General features: G+C 42.4%; 1 protein-coding gene across 2 annotated transcripts in view; it reads left to right on the top strand.

Moving 5' to 3' along the window:
- Positions 1-25,035, top strand: part of BTD (biotinidase) — a 45,428-nt gene that overhangs the window by 12,880 nt on the left and 7,513 nt on the right. Inside the window, exons 1-2 of one of the 2 annotated variants that reach the window (XM_015132223.3) lie at positions 10,148-10,368; positions 21,643-21,907. In XM_015132223.3, coding sequence (XP_014987709.3) covers positions 21,647-21,907 — 261 coding nt within the window. In that variant the 5' untranslated portion in view covers positions 10,148-10,368; positions 21,643-21,646. Of the gene's footprint in view, positions 1-10,147; positions 10,369-21,642; positions 21,908-25,035 lie in introns of those variants that run through there. The other variant, XM_015132222.3, reaches the window with a different exon arrangement.

Below are 25,035 nucleotides of genomic sequence, written 5' to 3'. Positions count from 1 at the left end.
AAATATCATGGAACAGACCGGGCGCGGTGGCTCAAGCCTGTAATCCCAGCGCTTTGGGAGGCCGAGACGGGCGGATCACGAGGTCAGGAGATCGAGACCATCCTGGCTAACATGGTGAAACCCCGTCTCTACTAAAAAAAATACAAAAAAACTAGCCGGGCGTGGTGGCGGGCGCTTGTAGTCCCAGCTACTCGGGAAGCTGAGGCAGGAGAATGGCGTGAACCCGGGAGGCGGAGCTTGCGGTGAGCTGAGATCCGGCCACTGCACTCCAGCCTGGGCAACAGAGCGAGACTCCGTCTCAAAAAAAAAAAAAAAGAAAGGAAATATCATGGAACATTATGTATGTCTTCCATGTCTCATCTTCTTTTTTTCGCTTTTGTCATCTCTGGTACATTATAAACAATTTTTTTAACAATTCTAACTCCCATGCCACAAAAGAGAAGTTTTAGGCTCACAGTAAAATTGAGCACAAAGTTTACATATACTCCCTGTCCCAATACATGCATAGCCTTCCCTATTATCAATATCCCAGACTAGAATGGTGTGTTTGTTATAATCACTGAACCTGCATTGACACATTGTTATAACGTTAAGTCCATAGTTTACATTAGGATTCACTTCTTTCTCCCTTAACCCTTGGCAACCACTGATCATTTTACTATCTCTGCAATTTTGCTTTTTCCACCCCTGGAAATGTTACATATTGGAATCATACAGTATGTAGCCTTTTCAGATTGGTTTCTTTCCTTTAATAGTGTACATCTAAGGTTCCTCCGTATCTTTTCATGGCTTGATAGTTCATTTCTTTTTAGCACTGAATAATATTCCATTGTCTGAATGTACCACACTTTATAAATCCATTCACCTACTGAAGAATATCTTGATTGTTTCCAAGTTTTGGTAACTATGAAAAACACTGCTGTAAACACTCCTGTGCAGTTTTTTGTGGAGACATAAGTTTTCTACTCCTTTGGGTAAATACAGAGAATATGATTGCTGAATCATATGATAAGAGTATTTTTCATTTTGTAAGAAAATGCCAAGCTGCCTCCCAAAGTGGCTGTATCATTTTGTGTTCCCATCAGCGATGAACCAGACTTCTGTTGCTCTATATTCTCAACAGCATTTAGTCTTTTGAAAAATTGTTTTGGGCCAGGAGCAGTGGCTCACACCTGTAATCCCAGCAATTTTGGGAGGCCTGAGGTCAGGAGTTCGAGACAGGTCTGACCAACATAGAGAAACCCTGTCTCTACTAAAAATACAAAAATTAGCCGGGTGTGGTGGCAGGTGCCTGTAATCCCAGCTACTCGGGAGGCTGAGGCAGGAGAATCGCTTGAACCCGGGAGGCGGAGGTTGCAGTGAGCCGAGATCGCACCATTGTACTCTAGCCTGGGGGACAAGAGCGAGACTTCATCTCAAAAAAAAAAAATTGGTTTGTTTTTTCCTTCTACCAAACTAAGCATTTAGTCTTGTCAGTGTTTTGGATTTTGGCTATTCTAATAGGTGCATAGTGGTGTCTGATTTTTTAAATTTGCAATTCCCTAAGGACATATGATGCTGAGCATCTTTTCATAAGTTTATTGCCATTTGTATATCTTCCTTGGTGAGATGTCTATACAGATCTTTCGCCTATTTTATTTAATTAATTAATTAATTAATTTTTTTTTTTTTGAGTCTAACTCTGTCACCCAGGCTAGAGTGCAGTGGTGCAATCTCGGCTCACTGCAACCTCTGCCTCCCGGGTTCAAGTGATTCTCCTGCCTCAGCCTCCCGAGTAGGTGGGACTACAGGCACAAGCCACCACACTCAGCTCATGTTTTGTATTTTTAGTAGAGACGGGGTTTCACCATGTTGGCCAGGATGGTTCTGACCTCTTGACCTCGTGGTCCGCCTGCCTTGGCCTCCCAAAATGCTGGGATTACAGGCGTGAACCACCACGCTCGGCCTTTTTCCTATTTTATAATCAAATTGTTTACTTTCTTATTGTTGAGTTTTAAGAGTTCTTTGATATTTTGGATAACATTCCTTTAACTGATAAATCTTTTTTTTTTTTTTTGAGACGGAGTCTTGCTCTGTCGCCCAGGCTGGAGTGCAGTGGCTGGATCTCAGCTCACTGCAAGCTCCGCCTCCCGGGTTCACACCATTCTCCTGCCTCAGCCTCCCGAGTAGCTGGGACTACAGGCGCCCGCCACCTCACCCAGATAGTTTTTTGTATTTTTTAGTAGAGACGGGGTTTCACCGTGTTAGCCAGGATGGTCTCGATCTCCTGACCTCGTGATCCGCCCGTCTTGGCCTCCCAAAGTGCTGGGATTACAGGCTTGAGCCACCGCGCCTGGCCTTAACTGATAAATCTTTTGCAAATATTTTCTCTCAGTCTGTAGCTTATCTTCTTCTTTTCTTGACAGTTTCATTGGCAGAGCAAAAGTTTTACATTTAGTGAAGTCCAGTGTATCAATTCTTTCTTTTTTGCCCAATGCAAGGTCATCTAGATATTCTCCCATGTTATCTTCTAAGAGTTTTATAGTTTTGTACTTTACATTTAGATCTATGATCTGTTTGAGTTACTTCTTGTAAAGGGTATAAGATCTTTATCTAGATTTATTTTTTACGTGTGGGTGTCCGTTTGTTCCAGCACCATTTGTTGAAAAGACTGTCTTTGCTCCATCACATTGCCTTTGCTCCTTTGTCAAAGATGACTCCAGCCTGGTGTGCAGTGGTGCACACTTGTAGTCCCAGCTGCTCAGTAGAGTTCCATAGTTTTCTTTAGGAGGCTGAAGGCAACATAGCGAGACCTCATCTGTAAAATAAATAAATACATAAATACACACATAAATAAATAAGACCAGTTGACTGTATTTATGTGGGTCTATTTCTGGATTCTCTATTCTGTTCCATCTTATTTGTCTGTTCTTTGGCCAATAGGTAAAATATCATATTGTCTGGATTACTACAGTTTTATAATGTCTTGAAGTTGGTAGTGTGTGTTCTGACTTCATTCTTCTTCGATATTGTGTTGGCCATTCTTGGTCTTTTTACCTCTCCATATGCAATTTATTTTTATGTATTTCTTTAGAGACAGGTCTTGCTCTGTCACCCAAGCTGGAATGCAGTGGCGTGATCATAGCTCACTATAACCTTGAACTCCTGGGATCAAGTGATCCTCCCACTTCTGTCTGCTGAGTAGCCAGGACTGCAGGTACACACTGCCTTGCACAGCTAACTTAAATTTTTTTTTAAATTTTGTAGAGAATACGGTCTCTCTATTTTGCCCAGGCTGGTGGTCTCAAATTCCTGGCCTCACATGATCCTCCTGCCTTGCCTCTTAAAGTGCTGAGCTTACAGGCATAAGCCACTGCTCCATATACAGTTTAGAATCAGTTTGTTGATACCTACAAAATAACTTGTTGGGATTTCAGTTGGGATTGTGTTGAATCTATAGATCAAGTTGTTGTCAAGAACTGACATCTTGACAATATTGAGTCTCTGCATTTATTTAGTGCTGCTTTGATTTCTTTCAACAGAGTTTTGTAGTTTTTTTCACGCAGGCCTTACACATTTTTAAAAAATTTATGCCTAAATATTTCATATGTAGAGTACAAATATAAATAATGTTATCGTTTTATTTATTTACTTGTGGGATGGAGTCTCGCTCTGTCGCCCAGGCTGGAGTGCAGTGGCATGATCTCGGCTCACTGCAAGCTCCGCCTCCCGGGTTCATGCCATTCTCCTGCCTCAGCCCTCCTGAGTAGCTGGGACTACAGATGTCCACCACCACACCTGGTTAATGTTTTGTATTTTTCATAGAGATGGGGTTTCACCGTGTAAGCCAGGATGGTCTTGATCTCCTGACCTTGTGATCCACCTGCCTCGGCCTCCCAAAGTGCTGGGATTACAGGCGTGAGCTACTGCGCCCAGCCAATAGTATTATGTTTTAAATTTAAAAGTCCACTGTTCTTCACTGATATATGAGAAATAAATTGATGTTTGCATATGAACCTTGTATCCTACAAGAATGGTATAACAGAGATTTTTATTAATTCATTCCAATTTTCTACATCAATGACAATTTCATCTGAGAACAAAGGCAGTTTTATTTCTTCTTGCCCAGTCTGTATCTTTTCTTTGCTTTTTGCATTAGCTAGGACTTACGGTATGATGTTGAAAAGCAGTGGTGAGAGGGGGCATCATTACCTTGTTCCTAATGTTAGTATAAAGGCTCTAGTTTCTTACCACTAACTATGATGTTAGCTGTAGGTGGTTTTTTTAAATCAAGTTGAGGAAGTTCCCCTCTATTTGTAGTTTACTGAGAGTTATTATCATTCCAAATGGGTATTGTATTTTGTCAAATACATCTATTTGACATCTATTTTTTTGCATCTATTGATATGATCATGTGATTTTTCTTTTCTTTTTTTGAGACAGGGTCTCACTCTGTCGCACCAGCTGGAGTGCAGTGGTGCGAACACAGCTCACTGCAGCCTCCACCTCCTGAGCCATGTGATCTTTCTTATTTAGCCTGTTAATGTGATAGATTACATAAATTGATTTTCAAATATTGAACCCACCTTTCATACCTGAGATAAATTTCACTTAGTCATGGTATATAATTTCTTCTATGGATTATGAGATTCAATTTGCTAATATTTGTTGGTGCAAAAGTCATTGTGGTTTTTGCCATTGAAAGTAATGGCAAATGACTTTTGCACCAACCCAAGGATTTTGCTAAAGATTATTGCATCTATATTCATGAGAGATACTTCTCTGTAGTTGTATTAGTCAGAATTCTCTAGGGAGATATTGGGAGAACCCACCCCCAATATTTCAACATAGGTTCTATTTTCCATAAGTGTTGGCCGGCTGAGAAATAAAGAGAGACTGTACAAAGAGAGGAATTTTACAGCTGGGCCGCCAGGGGTGACATCACATATTGGTAGGACTGTGATACCCGCCTGAGTCTCAGACCAGCAAGTTTTTATTAATGGTTTCAAAAGGGGAGGGGGTGTAAGAACAGAGAGTAGGTACAAAGATCACATGCTTCAAAGGACAAAAAGCAGAACCACTGATAAGGGTCTAACAAAGATCACATGCTTCTGTGGGAACAAGGCAAAGGGCAAAAGCAGAACCACTGATAAGGGTCCAACAAAGATCACAGGGCAAAGGGCAAAAGCAGAACCACTGATAAGGGTCTATGTTCAGCGGTGCACATATTGTCTTGATAAACATCTTAAACAACAGAAAACAGTGTTCGAGAGCAGAGAACCTGTCTGACCACAAATTTACTAGGGCTGAGTTTTCGCAACCCTAGTAAGCCTGAGGGTTCTGCAGGAGTCCATAAAAATTGCTATTATTCTGTTCTTTTACAAGGTGCACTGATTGTATATTGTTCAAACACACATGTTTTACAATCAATTTGTACAGTTAACACAATTATCACAGTGGTCCTAAGGTGACGTATATCCTCAGCTTATGAAGATAACAGGATTAAGAGATTAAAGACAGGCATAAGAAATTATGAAAGTATTATTTGAGAACTGATAAGTGTCCATATAAAGATGAAATCTTCACAATTTATGTTCCTCTGCCACGGCTCCAGCCGGTCCCTATGTTCGGGGTCCCTGACTTCCTGTAATAGGGAGACAGTGCCAAAGGGATATATAGAGAGAGATATACGAAAGAGATTTATTAGAGGAATTGGCTCACACAATTATGGAGGCTGAAAAGTCCAATGACAGGCCATCTGCAAGCTGGAGACCCTGGAATGTTAATGGCATAACTAAATCCAAGGCCGAAGGCCTGAGAACCCAGGGGGCTGCTAGTGCAAGTCCTGGAGTCCACAGGCCAGGGCAGGAGAGGATGGGTATATCCCAGCTCCTGCAGATAAATCAACACACTTGCTTTTTCTGTTTTTTTTCCTCTCTTAGCTCTTGGCTTATTAGATGGTGCCTGCTCACATTGAGGGTGGCTCATCTTTACCTAATCCACTTAGACTCACACACTCACCTTCTCATGCTGATCACAAGCACATCCAAAAGTAATGCTTTACCAGGTTTCTACAGTGTTCCTTAATCCATTCAAGTTGACATCTAAAATTAATCCTCACAGTAGTTTTCTTTTGTTGTAATGTTTTTGTCTGTTTCAGTATTGGGGTAATGCTGCCCTCATGGAATGACTTAAGAAGTATTCCCTCTGATTCTGTCTTCTGGAAGAGATAGTAGAGAATTGGTATGGTTTATTTCTGAATGTTTGGTAGAATTCACCAGTGAACTCACCTGGACTTGGTGATCTCTGTTTTAAAAGATTATGAATTATTGACTCAATTTGTCTAATACATATAGGCCTCTTCAGATTGTCTGTTTTTCTTATGTGAGTTTTAGCAAATTCTGTCTTTTAAGGAATTTGTTATCATTTTCCTTTTTTTTTTCTTTACTTTGAGATGGAGTTTTGCTCTTGTCGCCCAGGCTGGAGTGCAGTGGTGCAATCTCGGCTCACTGCAACCTCTGCCTCCCTGGTTCAAGCAATTTTCCTGCCTCGGCCTCCTGAATAGCTGGGATTACAGGTGCCCACCACCACACCCGGCTAATTTTTGTATGTTTAGTAGAGATGAGGTTTCACCATGTTGGCCAGGCTGGTCTCCAACTCCTAACCTCAGGTGATCCACCTGCCTCAGCCTCCCAAAGTGCTGGGATTACAGGCGTGAGTCACCATGCCTGGACATCAGTTTCTTAAATTGACATCTAGGTTATCAAATTTTGGGGAATAAAGTTGTTTATAATATTCCTTTATTATTCTTTCAGTGTCCATGGGATCTGTAGTTATGTGCCTTCTTTCATTGCTCGTGTCAGTAATATGTGTCTTCTCTATTTTTTTTTCTTAGCCTGGCTAGAGGCTTATTGATTTTTCTTGATCTTTTCAAAGAACCAGAATTTAGTTTCATTTTTCTCTATTGGTCTCCTGCTTTACATTTCATTGATTTCTACTCTAGTGTTTATAATTTCTTTCATTCTTCTTGCTTTAGAATTAAGTTGCTCTTCTTTTTCTAGTTTCTTGAAGTAAAACTTTAGACTACTAATCTTGTATCTTAATTCTTTTGTACATTTCTCTTGAGATTTCTTTTCTGACCCATTTGTTATTTAGAACTGTGTGGTTTTATTTCTAAGTATTTTGGGTATTTCCTGCTAAATTTATGTTATTGATTTTTAGTTTAATTCTACTGTGGTCTGAGAGCAGACATTGTATTATTTCTACTCTTTTAAATCTGTTAAGGTGCATTTTATGGCTCACAGTGTGTCTTGTCGTGGTAAATGTTCCATGTGAGCTTGAGAAGAATCTGTATTTTGCTGTTATTAGATGAAGTAGTCTATAGATGTCTCTTGTATACAGTTGATTGATGGTGCTATTGAATTCAACTATGTCCTTGCTGATTTTCTGCCTTCTGGATTTTATCCATTACTGATAGATGAGTGTTGAAGTTTACAATTATAATAGTGGATACATCTGTTTCTCCTTGCAGTTCTGTCCATTTTTGCCTCATGTATTTTGATGCTCCATTGTTGGCACGTGTACATTAAGGATTTTTATTTCTTATTAAATTGATCCCTTTTATGATCCACTTTTTAATCCTGATAACTTTCCTTGGTCTAAAGTCAGCTGTGTCTGAAATTTATATAGCTATTCCTGCTTTCTCTTGATGACTGTTAGTCTGTTTTCATGCTGTTAATAACGACATACCTGACACTGGGTAATTTATAAAGGAAAGAGGTTTAATGGACTCACAGTTCCATATGGCTGGGTAGGCATCACAATCATGGCAGAAGGCAAATGAGGAGCAAAGTCACGTCTTACATGGCAGCAGGCAAGAGAGTTTGTGCAGAGGAACTTCTGTTTATAAAACCATCAGATTTCATGAGACTTACTCACTACCACAAGAACAGTATGCGGGAAACCACCCCCATGATTCAATTATCTCCACGTGGCTCCACCTTTGACACGTGGGGATTACTACAATTCAAGGTGAGATTTGGGTGGGGACACAGCCAAACCATATCAGTTACTATTAGGATGGTATATCCATCCATTTACTACACAATCTACATGTGTCTTTATATTTAAAGTGGGTTTCTTGTAGACAACATATAGTTGAGTCATGTTTTTTATCTACTGTAACAATCTCTTGTTTTGACTTGATATATTTAGACCATTGACTTTTAAAGTGATTATTGATATAATTGGATTATTATCTACCATATTTGTTACTTTTTTCTACTTGCCGCCTTTGTTCATTGTTCCTGTTTTTGTCTTCCACTCTTTTTCCGAGTTTTGGTGTTTTAATTGAACATTTTATGTGATATTGTCGCATGGTTTTGTCTGAAAGTATCTTATTTCTCTGCTTTTGAAGGTTAATTTTGTAGGATGTTGATATGGTTTAGCTCTGTGTTCCCACCCAAATCTCATGTTGAACTGTGATCCCGAGTATTGAAGGTGTGGCCTGGTGGGAGGTGATTGGATCATGTGGATGGTTTCTAACAGTTTAGCACTATCCCCCTAGTGCTGTCTCATGACAGAGTTCTCATGAGATCTGGTTGTTTAAAAGTGTGTAGCACTTCCCACTTAGCTCTCTCTGTCTTCTGCCACCATGTGAAGATGCGCTTGCTTCCCCTTTGCCCTTCTGCCATGATTCTGAGTTTCCTGAGGCCTCCCAGCCATGCCTCTTGTACAGCCTGTGGAACCTCTTTTCTTCATAAATTACCCAGCTTCAGGTAGTTCTTTATAGCAGTGTGAGAATGGGCTAATACAGACATACAATGCTAGGTAGGTACTTTTTTCCTCTCAACACTTTAAATATTTCACATCACTATCTTATTGTTTGTATGATTTCTGACAAGTCAGATATCTTTCTTATCTTTGCTTCTCTATATATAAGATGTTTTTTTCCCCTCTGGCTTCTTTCAGGATTTTTTTCTTTATCTTTGCTTTTCTGCAATTTTAATATGATTTGCCTGCATGCATTTTTTTTATTTTTTATTTTCATTTTTGGAAGTTAACCTGCTTGGTGTTCTCTGAGCTTCCTGGGTCTGATGTCTGATGGTTTGGTGGATTGGTGTCTGATATTAATCTGGGGAAATTCTCAGTCATTATTGCCTCAGATATTGCTTCTATTCTTTCTCCTTCTGGTATTCCCATTGTACATATTTATAACCTTTGTAGTTCCACTGTTTGTTGATTTTTTTTCCTTTTTTTCCGTCTTTTTTCTCTTTGCTTTTCAGTTTTGGGCATTTCTCTTGTCATATTCTCAAGCTCAGGGATTCCTTCCTCAGCCATGTCCAATCTACTAATGAATCCATTAAAGCGATTCTTCATTTCTGTTAGTGTTTTTTAATCTCAAGCATTTCTTTTTTGATTATTTCTTAGAATTTCCATCTACCTGCTTAGATTACCTATTTGTTCTTGCATGTTGTCTGTTTTGTTTTGTTTTGTTTTTTTCCAGTAGAGCCTTTGGCATATTCATCATATATATTTTAAATTGCTAGTCTGATAATTACAACATCCCTGCCATATCTGACTCTGGTTCTTCTGGTTTTTTTGTTTTGTTTTGTTTGTTTGTTTTTAGATAAAGTCTTGCTCTGTCACCCAGGCTGGAGTGCAGTGGTATGATATCAGCTCAGTGCAACCTCCACCTCCTGGGTTCCAGCAATTTTTGTGCCTCAGCCTCCCAAGTAGCTGGGACTACAGGCATGTGCCACCATGCCTGGACAATTTTTATATTTTTAGTGAAGACAGGGTTTCACCATGTTGGTCAGGCTGGTCTTGAGCTCCTGGCCTTGAACTCGTAGCCTCAAGCTATCCACCTACCTTGACCTTCCAAAGTGCTGGGATTACAGACATGAGTTACTGCACCTGGCCTGACTCTGGTTCTGATGCCTGCTCTGTTTTCAAACTCAATTTTTTTACCTTTAAGTATACCTTGTAATTTTTTGTTGGAAGTTGGACACGATGTATTGAGTAAAGGCACTGCAGTAAAAAGGCATTTAATTGAAATGTGGTGGGAGGGAAAGTGTTCTGTTGTCTTATAATTAGGCCTCAGTCTTTAGGGAGCCAGTGTTTCTGGACTGTGAACTTTATAAGTGCTTCTCAGCCCCCAGCTCCACTCACGTGGGACAGAATGGGGCTAGAGTTCGGTATTTCCCTTCCCCCAGGTCAGTTAAGCTTTGATAAAACCCCAATAAGTTAGGCTCAGGTAAAAACAGTTTCTCTCGAGGAGAGGCCTGCTAAAGACCAGAATGCTTTTTTACTTTCCTTCTTCCTGTGGCAGAAGCATGGGAGGATTTTTACTCCAGTCTTCGTTGTGAGAACCTGGTAGAGCTCCTACAGGTAAAACTTACAAAAGTGTGGGTGTCTCCATCTAAGTCTGGGCCCCTCTGGAGTTTTTTTTATTTTTTATTTTTATTTTTATTTTTTATCTGTCTGTTTTGAGACGGAGTCCCGCTCTCTTGCCAGACTGGAGTGCAGTGGCATGATCTTGGCTCACTGCAATCTCCGCCTCCCAGGTTCAAGCAATTCTCCTGCCTCAGGCTCCTGAGTAGCTGGGACTACAGGCACACACCACCACGCCCAGCTAATTTTTGTATTTTTAGTAGAGACAGGGTTTCACCATGTTGGCCAGGATGGTCTCGATCTCTTGACCTCATGATCTGCCCACATCAGCCTCCCAAAGTTCTGGGATTATAGGCGTAAGCCACTGTGCTTGGCCCCCTCTGGACTTTTTAACTGACTCATCCTGAGCATCCAGCAATTCATCAGTTGCATTTTAGGTTTTCCTGTGGAGGTTCTGCTTGTGGGTTTGTGCTTTGGTAACTTGTGACTCTGAATTCACTTGTGTGTTTCTCTAATACTGGGGACAGCAGTTTGCCCTGTGACATCAATTCTCTGATATATCTAGGAAGAGTTGTTGGTTTTCAGCTTGTTTAGTGTTCCTCCTGTTAGGATGGAGTGGCAACTTCCAAGCTCCTTACAGGCTGGACTGAAAACCTGAAGTCAGCCAGTAATTTATTTTTTTTCCTTATGGTTTTCATTTATTAGAAAAACAGTGTAACATTGAAGAAGACATTTTAAATCCTTGTAAAATAACCTTCATGTTTTCATTTATTCACATTGATTTTCAATCTTTGTTTACATGCATACATTTTAACTTAGCTATTATCACAGTAAATGTATAAAAATTTTCATTAAGTGTTTAGCACACCTTAAGCATATTTTATTTTCAGAATCTTCACAATTATTTTTTAAATTTTTGTTTAATATTCCACCTGACTGATATTCATTCATTTTCCTAATTTTCTTCCTATTGGATATTGTTTGTTTCTAGCTGTCTTCTGTTGGGATTCATTCTTCAGTTTCAGCTAGCCTCAACTTACTAAACATGAGGCATTTTATATCGGATTTTAACTTTTTTTTGGTAGAGATGGGGGTCTCACTATGTTGCCCAGGTTGGAGTGCAGTTGTGCAGTTATGGCTCACTGCAGTCTTGAACTCCTGGACTCAGGTGATCCTCCCACCTGAACCTCCCAAGTAGCTGGGACTACAGGTGTGTGCCATCATGTTCTGCTAATGTTTTTCACATTTTTATAGAGAGGGTCTCACTATGTTTTCCAGGCTGGTCTTGAACTCCTAGCCTCAAGCAGTCCTCCCACCTTGCCCTCCCAAAGCGCTGGGATTACAGATGTGAGCCACCATACCCAGCCACATCAGATGTTTTTATTTCAACTTATTGAGGAAGGAATTTAAGTTTAGTTATGTTAAATATAACAAGATTATGTAACAAGTAAGCATCAGAGCAGGATTTCAACTCAGATATGCGGAAGATCAAAAGCCTGTATTCTTTACCTCCATGGTATGCCATTACTTCAGCAAACACCTTTTTTCCTTCTTTTGAATGACTTCCTAAGATAAAATCCCAGAAATACACTGTTTGTGATTCATAATATGAGTTTTCAAGCTTGTTTATTCTAGGAAGACATTGCTATTCTTTATCACTATACTAGTTTATCCCTTAGTATACTCAAAATTAATATTTTGAGTAGTACCAGTTTTAATTTTTTATTTTGTACATAAATTCAAAGCCTTCCAAAGTGTTTCTTTATGATTTATTTTCTTGTTAAAATCTGTTCTTGTTCATTGCCTGTTTATAAGTGTTGTCTTGATGTTTATATTTGACATGTAAATTTTAATTTGTCAATCTGTTTCTTCTTTTAATTGTTCCAAATTTTAGAAAGTTGTTTCAAGTATCTGATACCTAATTCTAATTTATGCTAGTTTTTCTAACATTTGATATTCAGCTTCTGATTTTGAGTATATTTTTGTGTATGGCCTAAGATGCTATTATTCCTATTGTTATTTAGTCATCCTAGGATCATATTCAATCAACCTCCCCCACCACCACCACTGTTTTGAGTGTGGTTGCATTAAAAAGCATGTGGGCTTTTGGTCAGAACAGATTTGGGTAAAATCCTGGCTATGAGTATCAGTCCCCTCCTACTTTAAGAGTAACTTCTTCACAAAAGGCGCTAGAAGATCCTCTGCTTTGCCTCTAGTGCTGAGGAATGTTGCACCTACAACTATCATGGAAGACGCTGAAGCCTCTGGTATGCAACCCTGTACTCCCAACACCCTCAGGGAGCCCCAGCTCTGCAGGCCTCGGACTTTCATGCCAGGTAAAGCTGTAGGACAGAGGCCAGGCATGGTGGCTCACAGCCATAATCCCAGCACTTTAGGTGAGAGGATTGCTTGAGGCCTGGAGTTCAAGACTAGCCTGAGCCACATAACAAGACCCCATCTCTACAAAAAATTTAAAAATTAGTCACACATGGTAGCGTGCACCTGTAGTCCCAGCTACTTGAGAGGCTCTTGGGGAGGGATCACTTGAACCTAGGAGTTTGAGGCTGCTGCGAGCTATGATCACGCCACTGTACTCCAGCCTGGGTGACAGAGCAAGACCCTGTCTCAAAAAAGAAAAAAAAAAAAAGAAGCTATAGGACATAGGGGAGCTAGTCATATGTCTGTCCTACTAAGAGTCTAGATGGCACAGGGCCAGAATGCAGAAATGTGTTAGAACCAGAATGCAGCTATGGCTGACCTGGAACCATGTGTCAGAGGAAAAAAGGCATGCAAATAGTTACTCATTTGACCAAAGCAGAAGAAAACCAAAATATCCAATGCCTCCAGGAAGAGAGGCAAAGATAGAGATACTAATCATTTCTCTGCGCATCTGGCATGCCGTGGGTGAAGAAGAGAGCCAGGTTGGTGAATAGGTCTGGAAAGGTTACCATCATTCTGGATTGAGCTCTGCCCTCCAACCAAACACCCCTGAGCAGCCGCTGCACGCCTCACCGTGCTTCCTACCACACGTGGATCAAGAGCACCTCCACAGGTTCTCAGAAGCTACAGCACCAGGATCCCCTGCTTTTTGCCTGCTTTTTGCTGTTCTTAAGACAGGGTCTTGCAATCACAGCTTACTGCAACCCCTGCCTCCCAGGCTCAAGCGATCCTCCCACCTCAGCCTTCCAAGTAGCTGGGACTACAAGTGCATGCCACCATGCCCAGCTAATTAAAATTTTCTTTTTGGTAGAGACAGTGTTTCTCCATGTTGCCCAGGCTAGTTTCAAACTCCTGGGCTCAAGCAATCCTCCTGTCTCAGCCTCCCAAAGTGTTGGGATGACAGGCATGAGCTACCATGCCTGGCCTCTCTTGGTAATTTTGACTATGCCTCTCCCAAATATATACCTCTTGGCCTCAGCACGAGCGAAGGTGGCCTTTGGCATGTTATTTCCAGCACAGTGGTTTACTTCAGCTTTTTAATTTGTTTCCTTCATAATTTCTACTGTCATCCAGTGTTGGCGTTTCTAGCTATCCTGTTAAGGGTTGTTCTTTTGTTTTGTTTTGTTTTTTGAGATGGAGTTTCGCTCTTATTGCCCAGGCTGGAGTGCGATGGCATGATCATGGCTCACTGCAACCTCTGCCTCCCAGGTTCAAGCTATTCCCCTGCCTCCCATGTAGCTAGGATTACAGCGCCCACCACCATGCCTAGCTAATTTTTTTGTACTTTTAGTAGAGTTGGGGTTTCACCATGTTGGCCAGGCTGGTCCTGAACTCCTGACCTCAGCTGATCCACCCACCTTGGCCTCCCAAAGTGCTGGGATTACAGGTGTGAGTCACCATGCCTGGCCTCAAGGATTATTCTTTTGATTTGGGGGAACAGGGTTCCTTGGCCCTATTACCCACCACATTGTTCTCCACTCTGCATCCTGACCATCTTCATCTGCATTTTTCACTCCTGAGTACTGGCGGAGATGAGCACAAGGGTAATGGGACTTGATGTAGTGACACTGTATCCACCACAGGCTTAGAGAGGTTACATCCACCACAGGCTTAGAGATTCTGTATCCATCACAGGCTTAGTGAGGTTGCATCCATCATACAGTTATGTTGCACCCATCATACATCTAAAGATGTTGTATGCACTATACAATCAGCAATATTGTGTCCATCATATGTTTAATAATCACAAAAAGCCATTACATTGCCCACATTTCTGAGCACATCTTCCCTGAAAATTTTGACATGTGGTTCTAGGACGTCACATTTTCCACGCACTGGTTTTTTTTCTTCTGGATGTCAAGCCCTCAGGTCCACATTATCTAGAAGGTGGTTCTTTCAGGTAGTCCAAGAAGGAAATGGGGGAGAAATTTCCCAAAGGCTTTTAAAAGCAATACCTTGCTGACACTCATTGAAACTCATTTCAGAGAATTCGATGATGGTTTTTGGAAACCATAAGCATTCCAGAAGAACAGAGTAGCTAGAAGTGCCCCCACCATTCATGTGTCCCAGGACTGACTGACGGTGGAAAAGCTTTATGTGTGTGTATTTTCCTTGCTGCCTGGTCAAGGTCTCCAATCAATAGTTTAAAACTTTTTCACAGTTCATTTTCGACCACTCAGGATTTCCTTTAACTTTCCTGCAAACTCAAATATGCATTTAAAAATAATCTGTTCCATTTTTGCAGGATATGGTTGAAAGATATTTCAGATTATCTAGTCTACCATATTGCCCCCCACCTTTTTTAAAATCAGGAACTTTAAGCAAAAACCAATAACAACCGGGTTCTTCAATGGTATTCCTGCCGTGGCTAAGACAAGCACTGAGTCCTTTAACTGACCTGCATCAAGTTGCTTAGGGAGATTTTTCCCTCTAGTTTGAGTGTTTAATGCTTTCTTTGCTGCTTATTTTCACTCAATATGGTAGAAACACTTTGAAATCTGCCCAAATTCCATCAGCCCTATTGGAGAGGCACCTGAGAAATGAAGATGATGTTTCTGACTCATATCTTTCTTTGACATAAGGCAAAGATAGGAGTCAGAATAGAGGATATACATTCCTTTATCTTCTCCTCAAGTGCTTCTCCAAGTGTGACTCAGACCAGGAGCATCAGCATCACCTGGGAATTTGCCATAAAATGCAGATTCTCAGACCCTATTCCATACCTACTCAATCAAAACTTTCAGGCATGGGCTCCAGAGATCTGTGTGTTCAAGTCCTCGGGTGACTCTGATGGCATGCTCACATTTGAGACCCTCTGCTCTGGTCTGATCACCCAGAATCTCCCTTGGGAGAGCTACCTTGAAATTTCTGCTTACTTCCCCCACAGCATATTGAAGACTCTGCAGTGGTTGTTTTGTTTTGTTTTGTTTTGTTTTGTTTTGTTTTGAGACAGAGTCTCACTCTGTCGCCCAGGCTGGAGTGCAATGGTGCGATCTAGGCTCACTGCAACCTCCACCTCCCGGGTTCAAGCGATTCTCCTGCCTCAGCCTCCTGAGTAGCTGGGATTACAGGCACGTGCCACCACGCCCATCTAACTTTTTGTATTTTTAGTACAGACAGGGTTTCACCTCCGCAGTGGTCGTTAAAGCTTGACCACTAAATTGCCCTGGTTCTTCAGCATGCACTAGGCAGGCTGGACCAGAAGCCGGGAGACCTGGCTCCCAGTCTCATTCTCATTACTAACCAGTCCTGGAGTTTTCCCTCACCATGAAAATGGGATATTTACCATCTGCTTTCTCTGCTTTGTGTTGCAGGAAGATAAAAAAATAATAATAATGGATATTCAAACGGCTTATGTTGCATGTAAAATGCAATGTGGCATTGATTGTAGATCCCTTAATTCAGACAGATTTCCCCAGGCAGACGCTGTGTGTCACAGGGGAATGGACAGCATCACTTTTTACATCCAGTCATATTCTATGAAATTGCAACGAATTCGAACTTGTGACTATAAAAGATGCCATTGTGGGAGTGTGGTGAATAAAAAACAGCTTTCATGAAACTCAAATCTTGAAAATCAATGCTTTCTGGGTCTTCTTTAACTGTAAAAGAGATAGATTAAGTATTAGAAATGGAGAAGGAAAGGAGGGAAAAAGCCATCCATTTACTGCTTAAGAATGTCTCTGCTATCGCGATACCTAAGGTCACATGCGTAGCCACTTGGGTTAATGATACTCAGTTTGTCCACAGAGTGGCAGTAGCAACTGTCTGAGAATCCGTCTCCGCTGGGGTTCCTTCTGTCTACAGAAAGTGAAAGACAGACTGTTATTCAAATTCCACATGCAAAAAAAGCCTTCTTACATTAAATACCTAGGTATTTCAGGAAGAAGTTTTATTTGACTTAAATTGTGAAGGCAGTTTCTCATTTGAGGAAAAGAAAGATAACATGTTTCGGTTGAAATGTCAAGATCCTTTGATTGCACATTTAGTTTCCTAGGATAAATTATTCTAGCCAGTGGAGCAGAAACTGGCTAATCAAAGGAACAGTGCACAGTTACACTTCTGTATATCATTCTCTTTTTTGAAAATAACAGCTGGAATTTTTTAAAAAGTGAAATTACAATTTACCACCTCAACTCAGAGGACATATTAGCTTGATAACTTATTCATGGTTGCTGGTGAGTTCAGGCTTAAATATCAGCTGCCACTCACAAGTGTTTACACTTGAACTTTCCGAATGAGACATCAAACGTCTTGGTAGTGGGTGGGTTTAAACAAAGCTGCCCACATGAGAACCATTGTGGAGCTTCTTGTTCCGGGGCCAGTCACGGACAAGCTCATGACCAGCACGCTCAGATGCGACAATCAGATAACAAGAGGCAAGAGAAGATTTTCTGGGAAATAAAAGATCATTTTTGTGATTTCTTTAAATTCAGATCATATTAATTAGGTGGAGATAGACATTATTTCTCCTGTTTACGTAAAATAATTTAGACAATGAAGTCACGAAATTCATGAGAATAATTTAAAAACTGTTGGAACTTCCCAATGTTTTTCTTGGCATTCAGTCACTACACATAGAAATGTATACTATGCCGACTCCTAATGACTTAGCAGGTCCCTCAGGCTTTGTTCCACAGGATGTGACATTTCCTCTGCCAACTTTTCCTGCCTCCTTTCCCAATCATAGGACTGCTGTTCTCCCTGACAAGTAAAGAATGACAAGAACTTTTATTTAAAAAGATGTTTTATGTATCTTTTAAATATTTTTAATGTATATATCTGCCTCTGAAATTATTAAGAATGGCTTAATAATAATCCCTTTCATCTTATTGCAGAAGACACTATTGTAATAGCATGACTAGGAAGGAAACATAGCTAATTATTAAGATGAATCATTTAGCAAGGTGGGGAAAAATCCCTTGTGTGTAAAAATATCTAGTGATTGACATGTTACCAAATTTATACAAAATAAATTTCCATGTAATTGAGACTGATTTTTCCTCTTAGATGGAAAGAACCTTCCTGATCAGGAGTGGTGTTGGGGGAATGTTTTCCTTATGAAATGAGAAACAGAGCTTCTGTAGGGCCATCTGAGATCAGGATGCTTGCTTCAAGATACCACTCTGCCGCTCTCCCCACCTGCCAAGTGTTTCCTGTCTCGCGGCTGCTTCCTATTGGCTTATTGTAAGGATTTTGACTTCTATGCTGCATGAACCGGGGAGTCACTGGAAGAGTTTCAGAGGTGCACCTTGGTAGACTCACGCTTTCTCTGGATCTCATTGGCTGCTCTTATGAGTCCAGAATGGAAGAGGATGAAGACAAATGCAGGGGGATGTTAGGAGACCACTGGGCAGGTCCCTGTCATTTCTCTCTCTGTGATTCCTTTTGCTGCCACTTTCTCCTTGTCCCCTTGGCTCCAGCCCCCTGTCGTCCTTGCTGTTACTTGCACCTGTGAGGCATGTTCCTGCCTCAGGCTCTCTGCCTGCTGTGCTGTCACTCCGCAGACCCACGTGACTTCCTCCTGAAGCCCCTTCAGGCCTCTGTTCAAACATCACCCTCTCATCGAGGCCTTCCTTGACCACACTGCTTAAAATTGTCCCCCTCGCTTCACCTTACCACCTTCACTGCCTCATTTCTCCTTTGCACTTACTCACCATCTGACATGGTTATCCAGAGCACGGGCCCCACGAGGAAGGGTCTGTCTTGTCCACTGCTGGACCCCTGACACCTACCCCTGGGGCTGGCCCACAGTTGGGAATTGCATGGCTGTCTGAAGCCAGCACCCTCCTGGTTCTGTTGTTCCCTGGAAGTGGGGTTCAGTGTACCCCACGAACCAAGGCCCTCATCTCAGAGGGCATGCACATGGTCGCCGCCTCAACTGTGCATTCACACTGGGCCCTTCCTGCAGTTTACTCTCCTATGTCAGATGCCCTTCAATGAAAGCAAGTACATTGCCACCATGTCACACCTCTAGTTACCATTTTCTTTATGGTCCAGGTCCTGACCAGCTCTAAAGATGGGCCAGCTGCTGTATTTCCAAGAACCCCATGACTTCCAGGGCCCCTTGTTCCCAGGGAAGCCCCACACCCCAGTCGTCCTGTGCATAACCTCATGGGCCAGCACCTGGTAGCTGCTGGAAGGCTGGGCCCCTCCAGTCCTACCTCTAGTCCTGCCACTTTACAACTGAGCACCTCCCGCTGCAGCCTGCTGAGTCCTTCAGAGTCCTTGCCGCTGGCCCTGTTTACTTTTTTCTGAGAAGGTATCTGTGATGCCAAAGAGAGAAAAGCAGCATTTGCTAATTTGGATAAAATGTTTCCTTGGGAAGGGCAAATTGATGTTCAGTTGTCCCTCAGTATCTGTTGGGACTGGTTCCAGGACCCCTGTGGATACCAAAACCCTCAGATGCTCAAGTTCCTTATATCAAATAGTGTAGAATTTACGTATAACCTAAACACTTCCTCCTGTACACTTCAAATCATCTCTAGATCCCTTACACTACCTAATACAATCTAAATGCTATATAAATAATTGTTGTACTGTATTTTTTAAATTGCTTTTTTTTTTATGGTTTATTATTTTATTGGACTCCCCTCTCCCCCTCCTGCCCCAGTAATTTCAATCCAAGGTTGGTAGAATCCATGGATGCAGAAACAATGGATACTGAGGGCCGGCTGACTAGACCTATTTTTGTTGTAATTACTCATTCTCTTCTACCTCATTAAGCTTGGTTCTTTCAAGCATGAATACCTGGTTGAATCTGCATAACCTCTTATTATCGACCTACCTTTGTTCACACACAAATGATTGCTGCTTAGAGCTCTCCTACTAGGCTCCTTTGGTAAAATAAATTTTATTTTCTCAAGATAGAAAGAAATGTGATACCTTGCAGGTTCTGTGGTTTCCTTGTTTTGCTGGATTGCAAGTTCTTCAGGCTTAAACAAATACTCTGTACCCCAACATCGGTAGTACCCAGCTCTCAGTTGAGAAAGAGATATAATTAATGTGAATGCCACTCTTGGCCCCAGGCACTCCTGACCTGCCTCCACTGGGGACTGGTTCATACCCTCCTCTCCTGGCCTCAGTTTCCACACCTCTTAGTGAGGCCTTTACCTTATACTTCAGAAATATTGTCAGTATGACTTTGAAGATGAAAGTTCGCCCCAAAAACCGCTCTCTGTTATCACTGTGAAACCAGAGATGGAATGGAAAAATGGATTTCTGAGACATTTTAAATTATTCCTTGCTTGTCTTTAGAGGCAAAATTCAGATAAGAAAGCTTATCAATTATACTTTTGTTTCTACTCAAAAACTCATGACTACTCACTCAAAAGCTCCTTGTTCTTATCTTAAAACATTGTTTACAGTGTCCCAGATGAATGGCAACAAATCCTGGGGTTTGCTGTTTGGATGGTACATTTATTCCCTGGGGAAAGAAGTAACAGTTTGAGATGGAGCAGGGTTGGGGTGGGAGAATACTTCTCATTCTGAGGAATATCTAATTTTGCCAAGATGAGCATTCCTGGTTCTTAGTCTATTGATGAAAATAACTGGTTTGTTTCTGGAACTTTTGACAAAAAAATAAATAAATTTGTAGCTGAGGGAGTTTGGTTTTAAAATGCAAACACAGGAGTTATGAGTCAAGACTTGGACAGGGTGTCATTTTCTTTTTAAAGGGCAGCAGTATGATTCTTGGATTTGTCTTTGTTATCTTGACTTTTAATCCAGATTCCTGGGCAGTTGGTCAGCCCCAGGACATCTCCAGGGGCAGGTGGCCTGGCTTTGGCACACTACCCAGTAAATCTCTGCCTGAGAGGATGCTTCAGCTGGGAGGCCAGCCTGATTTTTAAAGGCAGAATTGGACTATTTACTCTCAAACACTCAGTAACACACACTGTTTAGAAAGAAACATTCCTATTCTGGGAGGTAGGAGGAGACACACAGAAGTGTCATTTACTTCTAGTCTTTTCTGGTAGAAGCTATGAAACTGAGTTTACTTTCTGGAAATTTGTAGTTTATTTTCTAGAAAATTGCATTTTATCACTGCAAAAAGGATTTTATTTCCAAATGAGTAGGCTTTTGAGCAAGAGTTTTGGAGTCACAGAGACGGAGTTAAGAAAGTGACAATGTGCAGTGGCGATTCTCAAGTTCAAGGAGGAAAAATAACATGCTTTTATTGGGAGACTTTGCTTGTCTATAAAAGAAAGGAGCTATTGGCATTTATGTAGAAGTCAGCAGTTTCTTGGCACCAAATAAATAATTTTGTTGTGAATCGAGGGAGAATTATCCATAGTATTTTTTACTAACCAAAGAAATGCAAGGAGAATTGTAATTCATCAGGTTTTGATGGTCAGGAAAGTCAAGCTGTGTTATTAGAGTCATGACAATCACAGACATTACGGATGGCTGACCTGTCGCATGTTTGTGTGGATAGAGGGCAGAGGGTGGAGTGTGAAATATATCACAGAATTATGTCAAATAATCTGGATAATTACTATTGCTTAAAATTGAAGTGCACAGCTAGAAAAGTGGGTAGTGATGCACTACGGTCTTGCTGAACACTGGGTAAGAAAATCATGGCAAACGTTGAGTCTGTTTTGGAAATGTTCTAAAACCAGACTATTAACACAGTGAGCCATTTTAAATGTGGCTTGCTACGTGTTTGGAGAGAAACACATACTCTTTTATTAGGAACATGAAACAAACTCTTTGAGCCGCAGTATCACTGCGAGTGAGTTTAATTGCTGGGATTAATAAATCACAGCTGCGAACGTTAAATTCTTGGCAGGATTCTTTATTCAGCTGTTTTCCCCTTGCCCCATTACATTCCAGATTTATGGTCTGCATTATGTCTGGAGCCAGAAGTAAGCTTGCTCTTTTCCTCTGTGGCTGTTACGTGGTTGCCCTGGGAGCCCACACCGGGGAGGAGAGCGTGGCTGAACATCACGAGGCTGAATATTACGTGGCTGCCGTGTACGAGCATCCATCCATCTTGAGTCCGAACCCTCTGGCTCTCATCAGCCGCCAGGAGGCCTTGGAGCTCATGAACCAGAACCTTGACATCTATGAACAGCAAGTGATGACTGCAGCCCAAAAGGCAAGAATGCTTCTCAGAACCTGAGTTTCTCTCGTAGAACAGAGCAAATTGCTCTTTATCCCTTGAGTAAATCCCTTTACCCCTTGGGTAATCCTAGGCTTCCTACCAGCCTCTGAAAAATCATCCAACGACTGGGTGCGGTGGCTCACGCCTGTAATCCCAGCACTTTGGGAGGCGGAGGCGGGCGGATCACGAGGTCAGGAGATCGAGACCATCCTGGCTAACACGGTGAAACCCTGTCTCTACTAAAAATACAAAACATTAGCCGGGCAAGGTGGCGGGCGCCTGTAGTCCCAACTACACGGGAGGCTGAGGCAGGAGAATGGCGTGAACCCGCGAGGCGGAGCTTGCAGTGAGTCGAGACTGCGCCACTGCACTCCAGCCTGGGCGACTGAGCGAGACTCCGTCTCAAAACAAAAACAAAAACAAAACCAATCATCCAGCTAGTTAACCTGAGTTGAATTAGTCAGTTGGATTAGGAGCCTTACCCCTCAGAGAGTGGTCCGTGGACTGGCAGCATCAGCATCCCCTGGGAGCTTGTTAGAAATGTAGAATCCTTTGGGAGGCCGAGACGGGCGGATCACGAAGTCGGGAGATCGAGACCATCTGGCTAACACGGTGAAACCCCGTCTCTATTAAAAAATACAAAAAACTAGCCGGGCGCGGTGGTGGGCGCCTGTAGTCCCAGCTACTCGGGAGGCTGAGGCAGGAGGATGGCGTGAACCCGGGAGGCGGAGCTTGCAGTGAGTCGAGACTGCGCCACTGCACTCCAGCCTGGGCGACAGAGCGAGACTCCGTCTCAAAAAAAAAAAAAAAAGAAAAAAAGAAAAGAAAAAGAAATGCAGAATCTTGGAGCGCACCCCAGACCTACCGAATCAGAATGTGCGTTTTAGCGGGATCCCCAGGTGATGCTTTCAAACACGGCAAGTATGAGAAGCCCAGAACTAGATCTCCGGTTCGCAAGTGTGGTTGTACATAAGAATCACCAGACAAGTGGTAAACAGTATGCTGCCTGGGTCCCAGAGAGTCCGTTGTAATTGGTGTGGAAGGGGTGTGGACTGGGCATTGGGATTGTTTTCCGGCTCCCCAGGGCAGTCTAATGTGCAGAAAAATTTGAAGATGACTGGGCGTGACGACCTCTCTGAGTCATTCAAAGCCTCACTGAAGTAGTAAACATCTGCAAGAATGCCTTTTGCTCCCTTCAGACTGTTTGGGGCTCGTTTCCGGTCTCTGTGTCGGACTGTGAACAGTCTGAGACCTTTGCCCAGACAGAACAGACCCCAAGCTGACAAAGGGAAGGTCAGTGCCAGCCTTTGTGAAGGCTTCCTGGTTGACCTGAATTTCTTGCTCCCTCCAGGAAGGGTGGGGACAAAGGAGAGGCCCCCCGGGGGCAAAGAGGGAAATGTGGTGCCAGAGGTTGCCTAAGAAAATGCCCTGCTGGAAAACACAAACCCAAAGGAAGTTTGGGCTGTAACTGGTGCAGGGTGACCAAGCGCAGCTGCTTAAGGAAGCTCTGCTGTGCCTCAACAGGATGTAAACTCATTGTGAGCAACACTTTCCTGCTCTCTGGGAACGTACAGGGCAGAACCAGCAGGTCCTGCCCTGCCGGCAGGTCCTGCCCCAAACAGTCCCTGCCTTAGAGCAGGGCGGTCAGGATGGCCTGGACAGCCACAGCAATTAAAAAAGTGCTACGTTTTAAAAGTTTAGTCTATAATACATGTACGAAGGCTATGTGTGCGGGGTTGGGGGTGATTTTGGGGGGTATGTATGTGTGTATAACATGATGTTGAAAGGCAACTTGAAGACTTGGTCCAGCTTCTGATGGGTGACACTTCTTTTTTTTTCAACCAAGATCAACTTTTGCAAGGGTGACAGTTTTCTTTAGTTCCAACCTGACATACGGTTTCTCCTTGAACACCTTCAGTGGCTCAGAACTCTCAGTCTCACAGGCCCATTTGTTCCAATGGTGGGAACTTCTGGACAGATCTTCCTTTCAATGAGCAGCAGTCAGCCTCCCCGTAACTGCCACCACGATTCCGTCCTCACAGCTAAAGGGAGCAGGCCGTGTCCCTTACCGCGGCATGCCATCTTCTCCACCTTTGAGGGCAGCTGTCATGACCCCCAGCATCTGTCCCCCAGGCTATATCCTCAGTCTCTTCCACAGTTCCTTAGGAGACTCAGTTTCCAAACCTTCTACTAAAGACTTCCACGTGTTCTCTGTGCTCAGAACTGTATGTAGCTCTCCCGATTCTAACAAGGGCAGGATGGAGAATTCTCACCTGTCTCATTCTAGATGTTGTCCCCAGCAAACCGCTGGCAGCCACACATCTCACTGTGGGTTATGTATAAGGCACTTGCTGTCAACTAAAACACCTTTTCACACGAGCAGACACACATGCTGCCGTTGCCATCCTGTACTTATAAAGGTGATTGATTTGAGCTGAGGGCAAGACTTCACATTTATGCTGTGAAATTTCATCATTCCAGCCTGTTGGGCTATTTAGGGATCTTTACTGACATCCCAAGTATCAGTTACCTTTACGTCATTCACACATTTGATACACACCTCATTTATGTCTATGCTGAAGTCAGTGTAAAAAAAACCCAGGCTATGCCCTCAGACCTCCTGATGACACTGATCTCCTAGAGGGCAGGCATTCTCTTGATAGAGATGTTTGCCTGCATGGCACTGAGTCCAGCACCTGAAATGTCATCTGCCTCTTGCTTCCCTCCCCTGTCCACCGGACCATTCTGAGACATTTGGCAAATGACACACTGAAACCCAGACTGTGACTGTAGAATTCTCCTGCATTCACCTTTCCATAACCTGCCCCCAAAGGAAGCACTTAACACGGTTTTGTTGAACCCACGCCAGCTGCACAGCATCACTCCGTCTCTATTTGTTTTCCAGGACCAGGATGAAGCTGTTGATATGATCACTTTTAGAATTTACAGATATCTCAGTTCCCATACCTGGTTCTATGTTTTGTGTTGGTTTGTTTTCCAGCAGCACTTTTATTTTTCCTTACACGATGGTGTGTTGCTGGGGCCTAATGTTCTCACATAACAGTAGAAAACCGTAATTTGTTGTCCTCTCTTTAAAGAATCGAGAATTGCATACAGAAAAA

This window comes from Macaca mulatta, chromosome 2, assembly GCF_049350105.2.
Source record: "Macaca mulatta isolate MMU2019108-1 chromosome 2, T2T-MMU8v2.0, whole genome shotgun sequence".
Classification (NCBI taxonomy): Eukaryota; Metazoa; Chordata; class Mammalia; order Primates; family Cercopithecidae; genus Macaca; species Macaca mulatta.
This window is presented reverse-complemented; position numbering and strand designations above follow the sequence as displayed.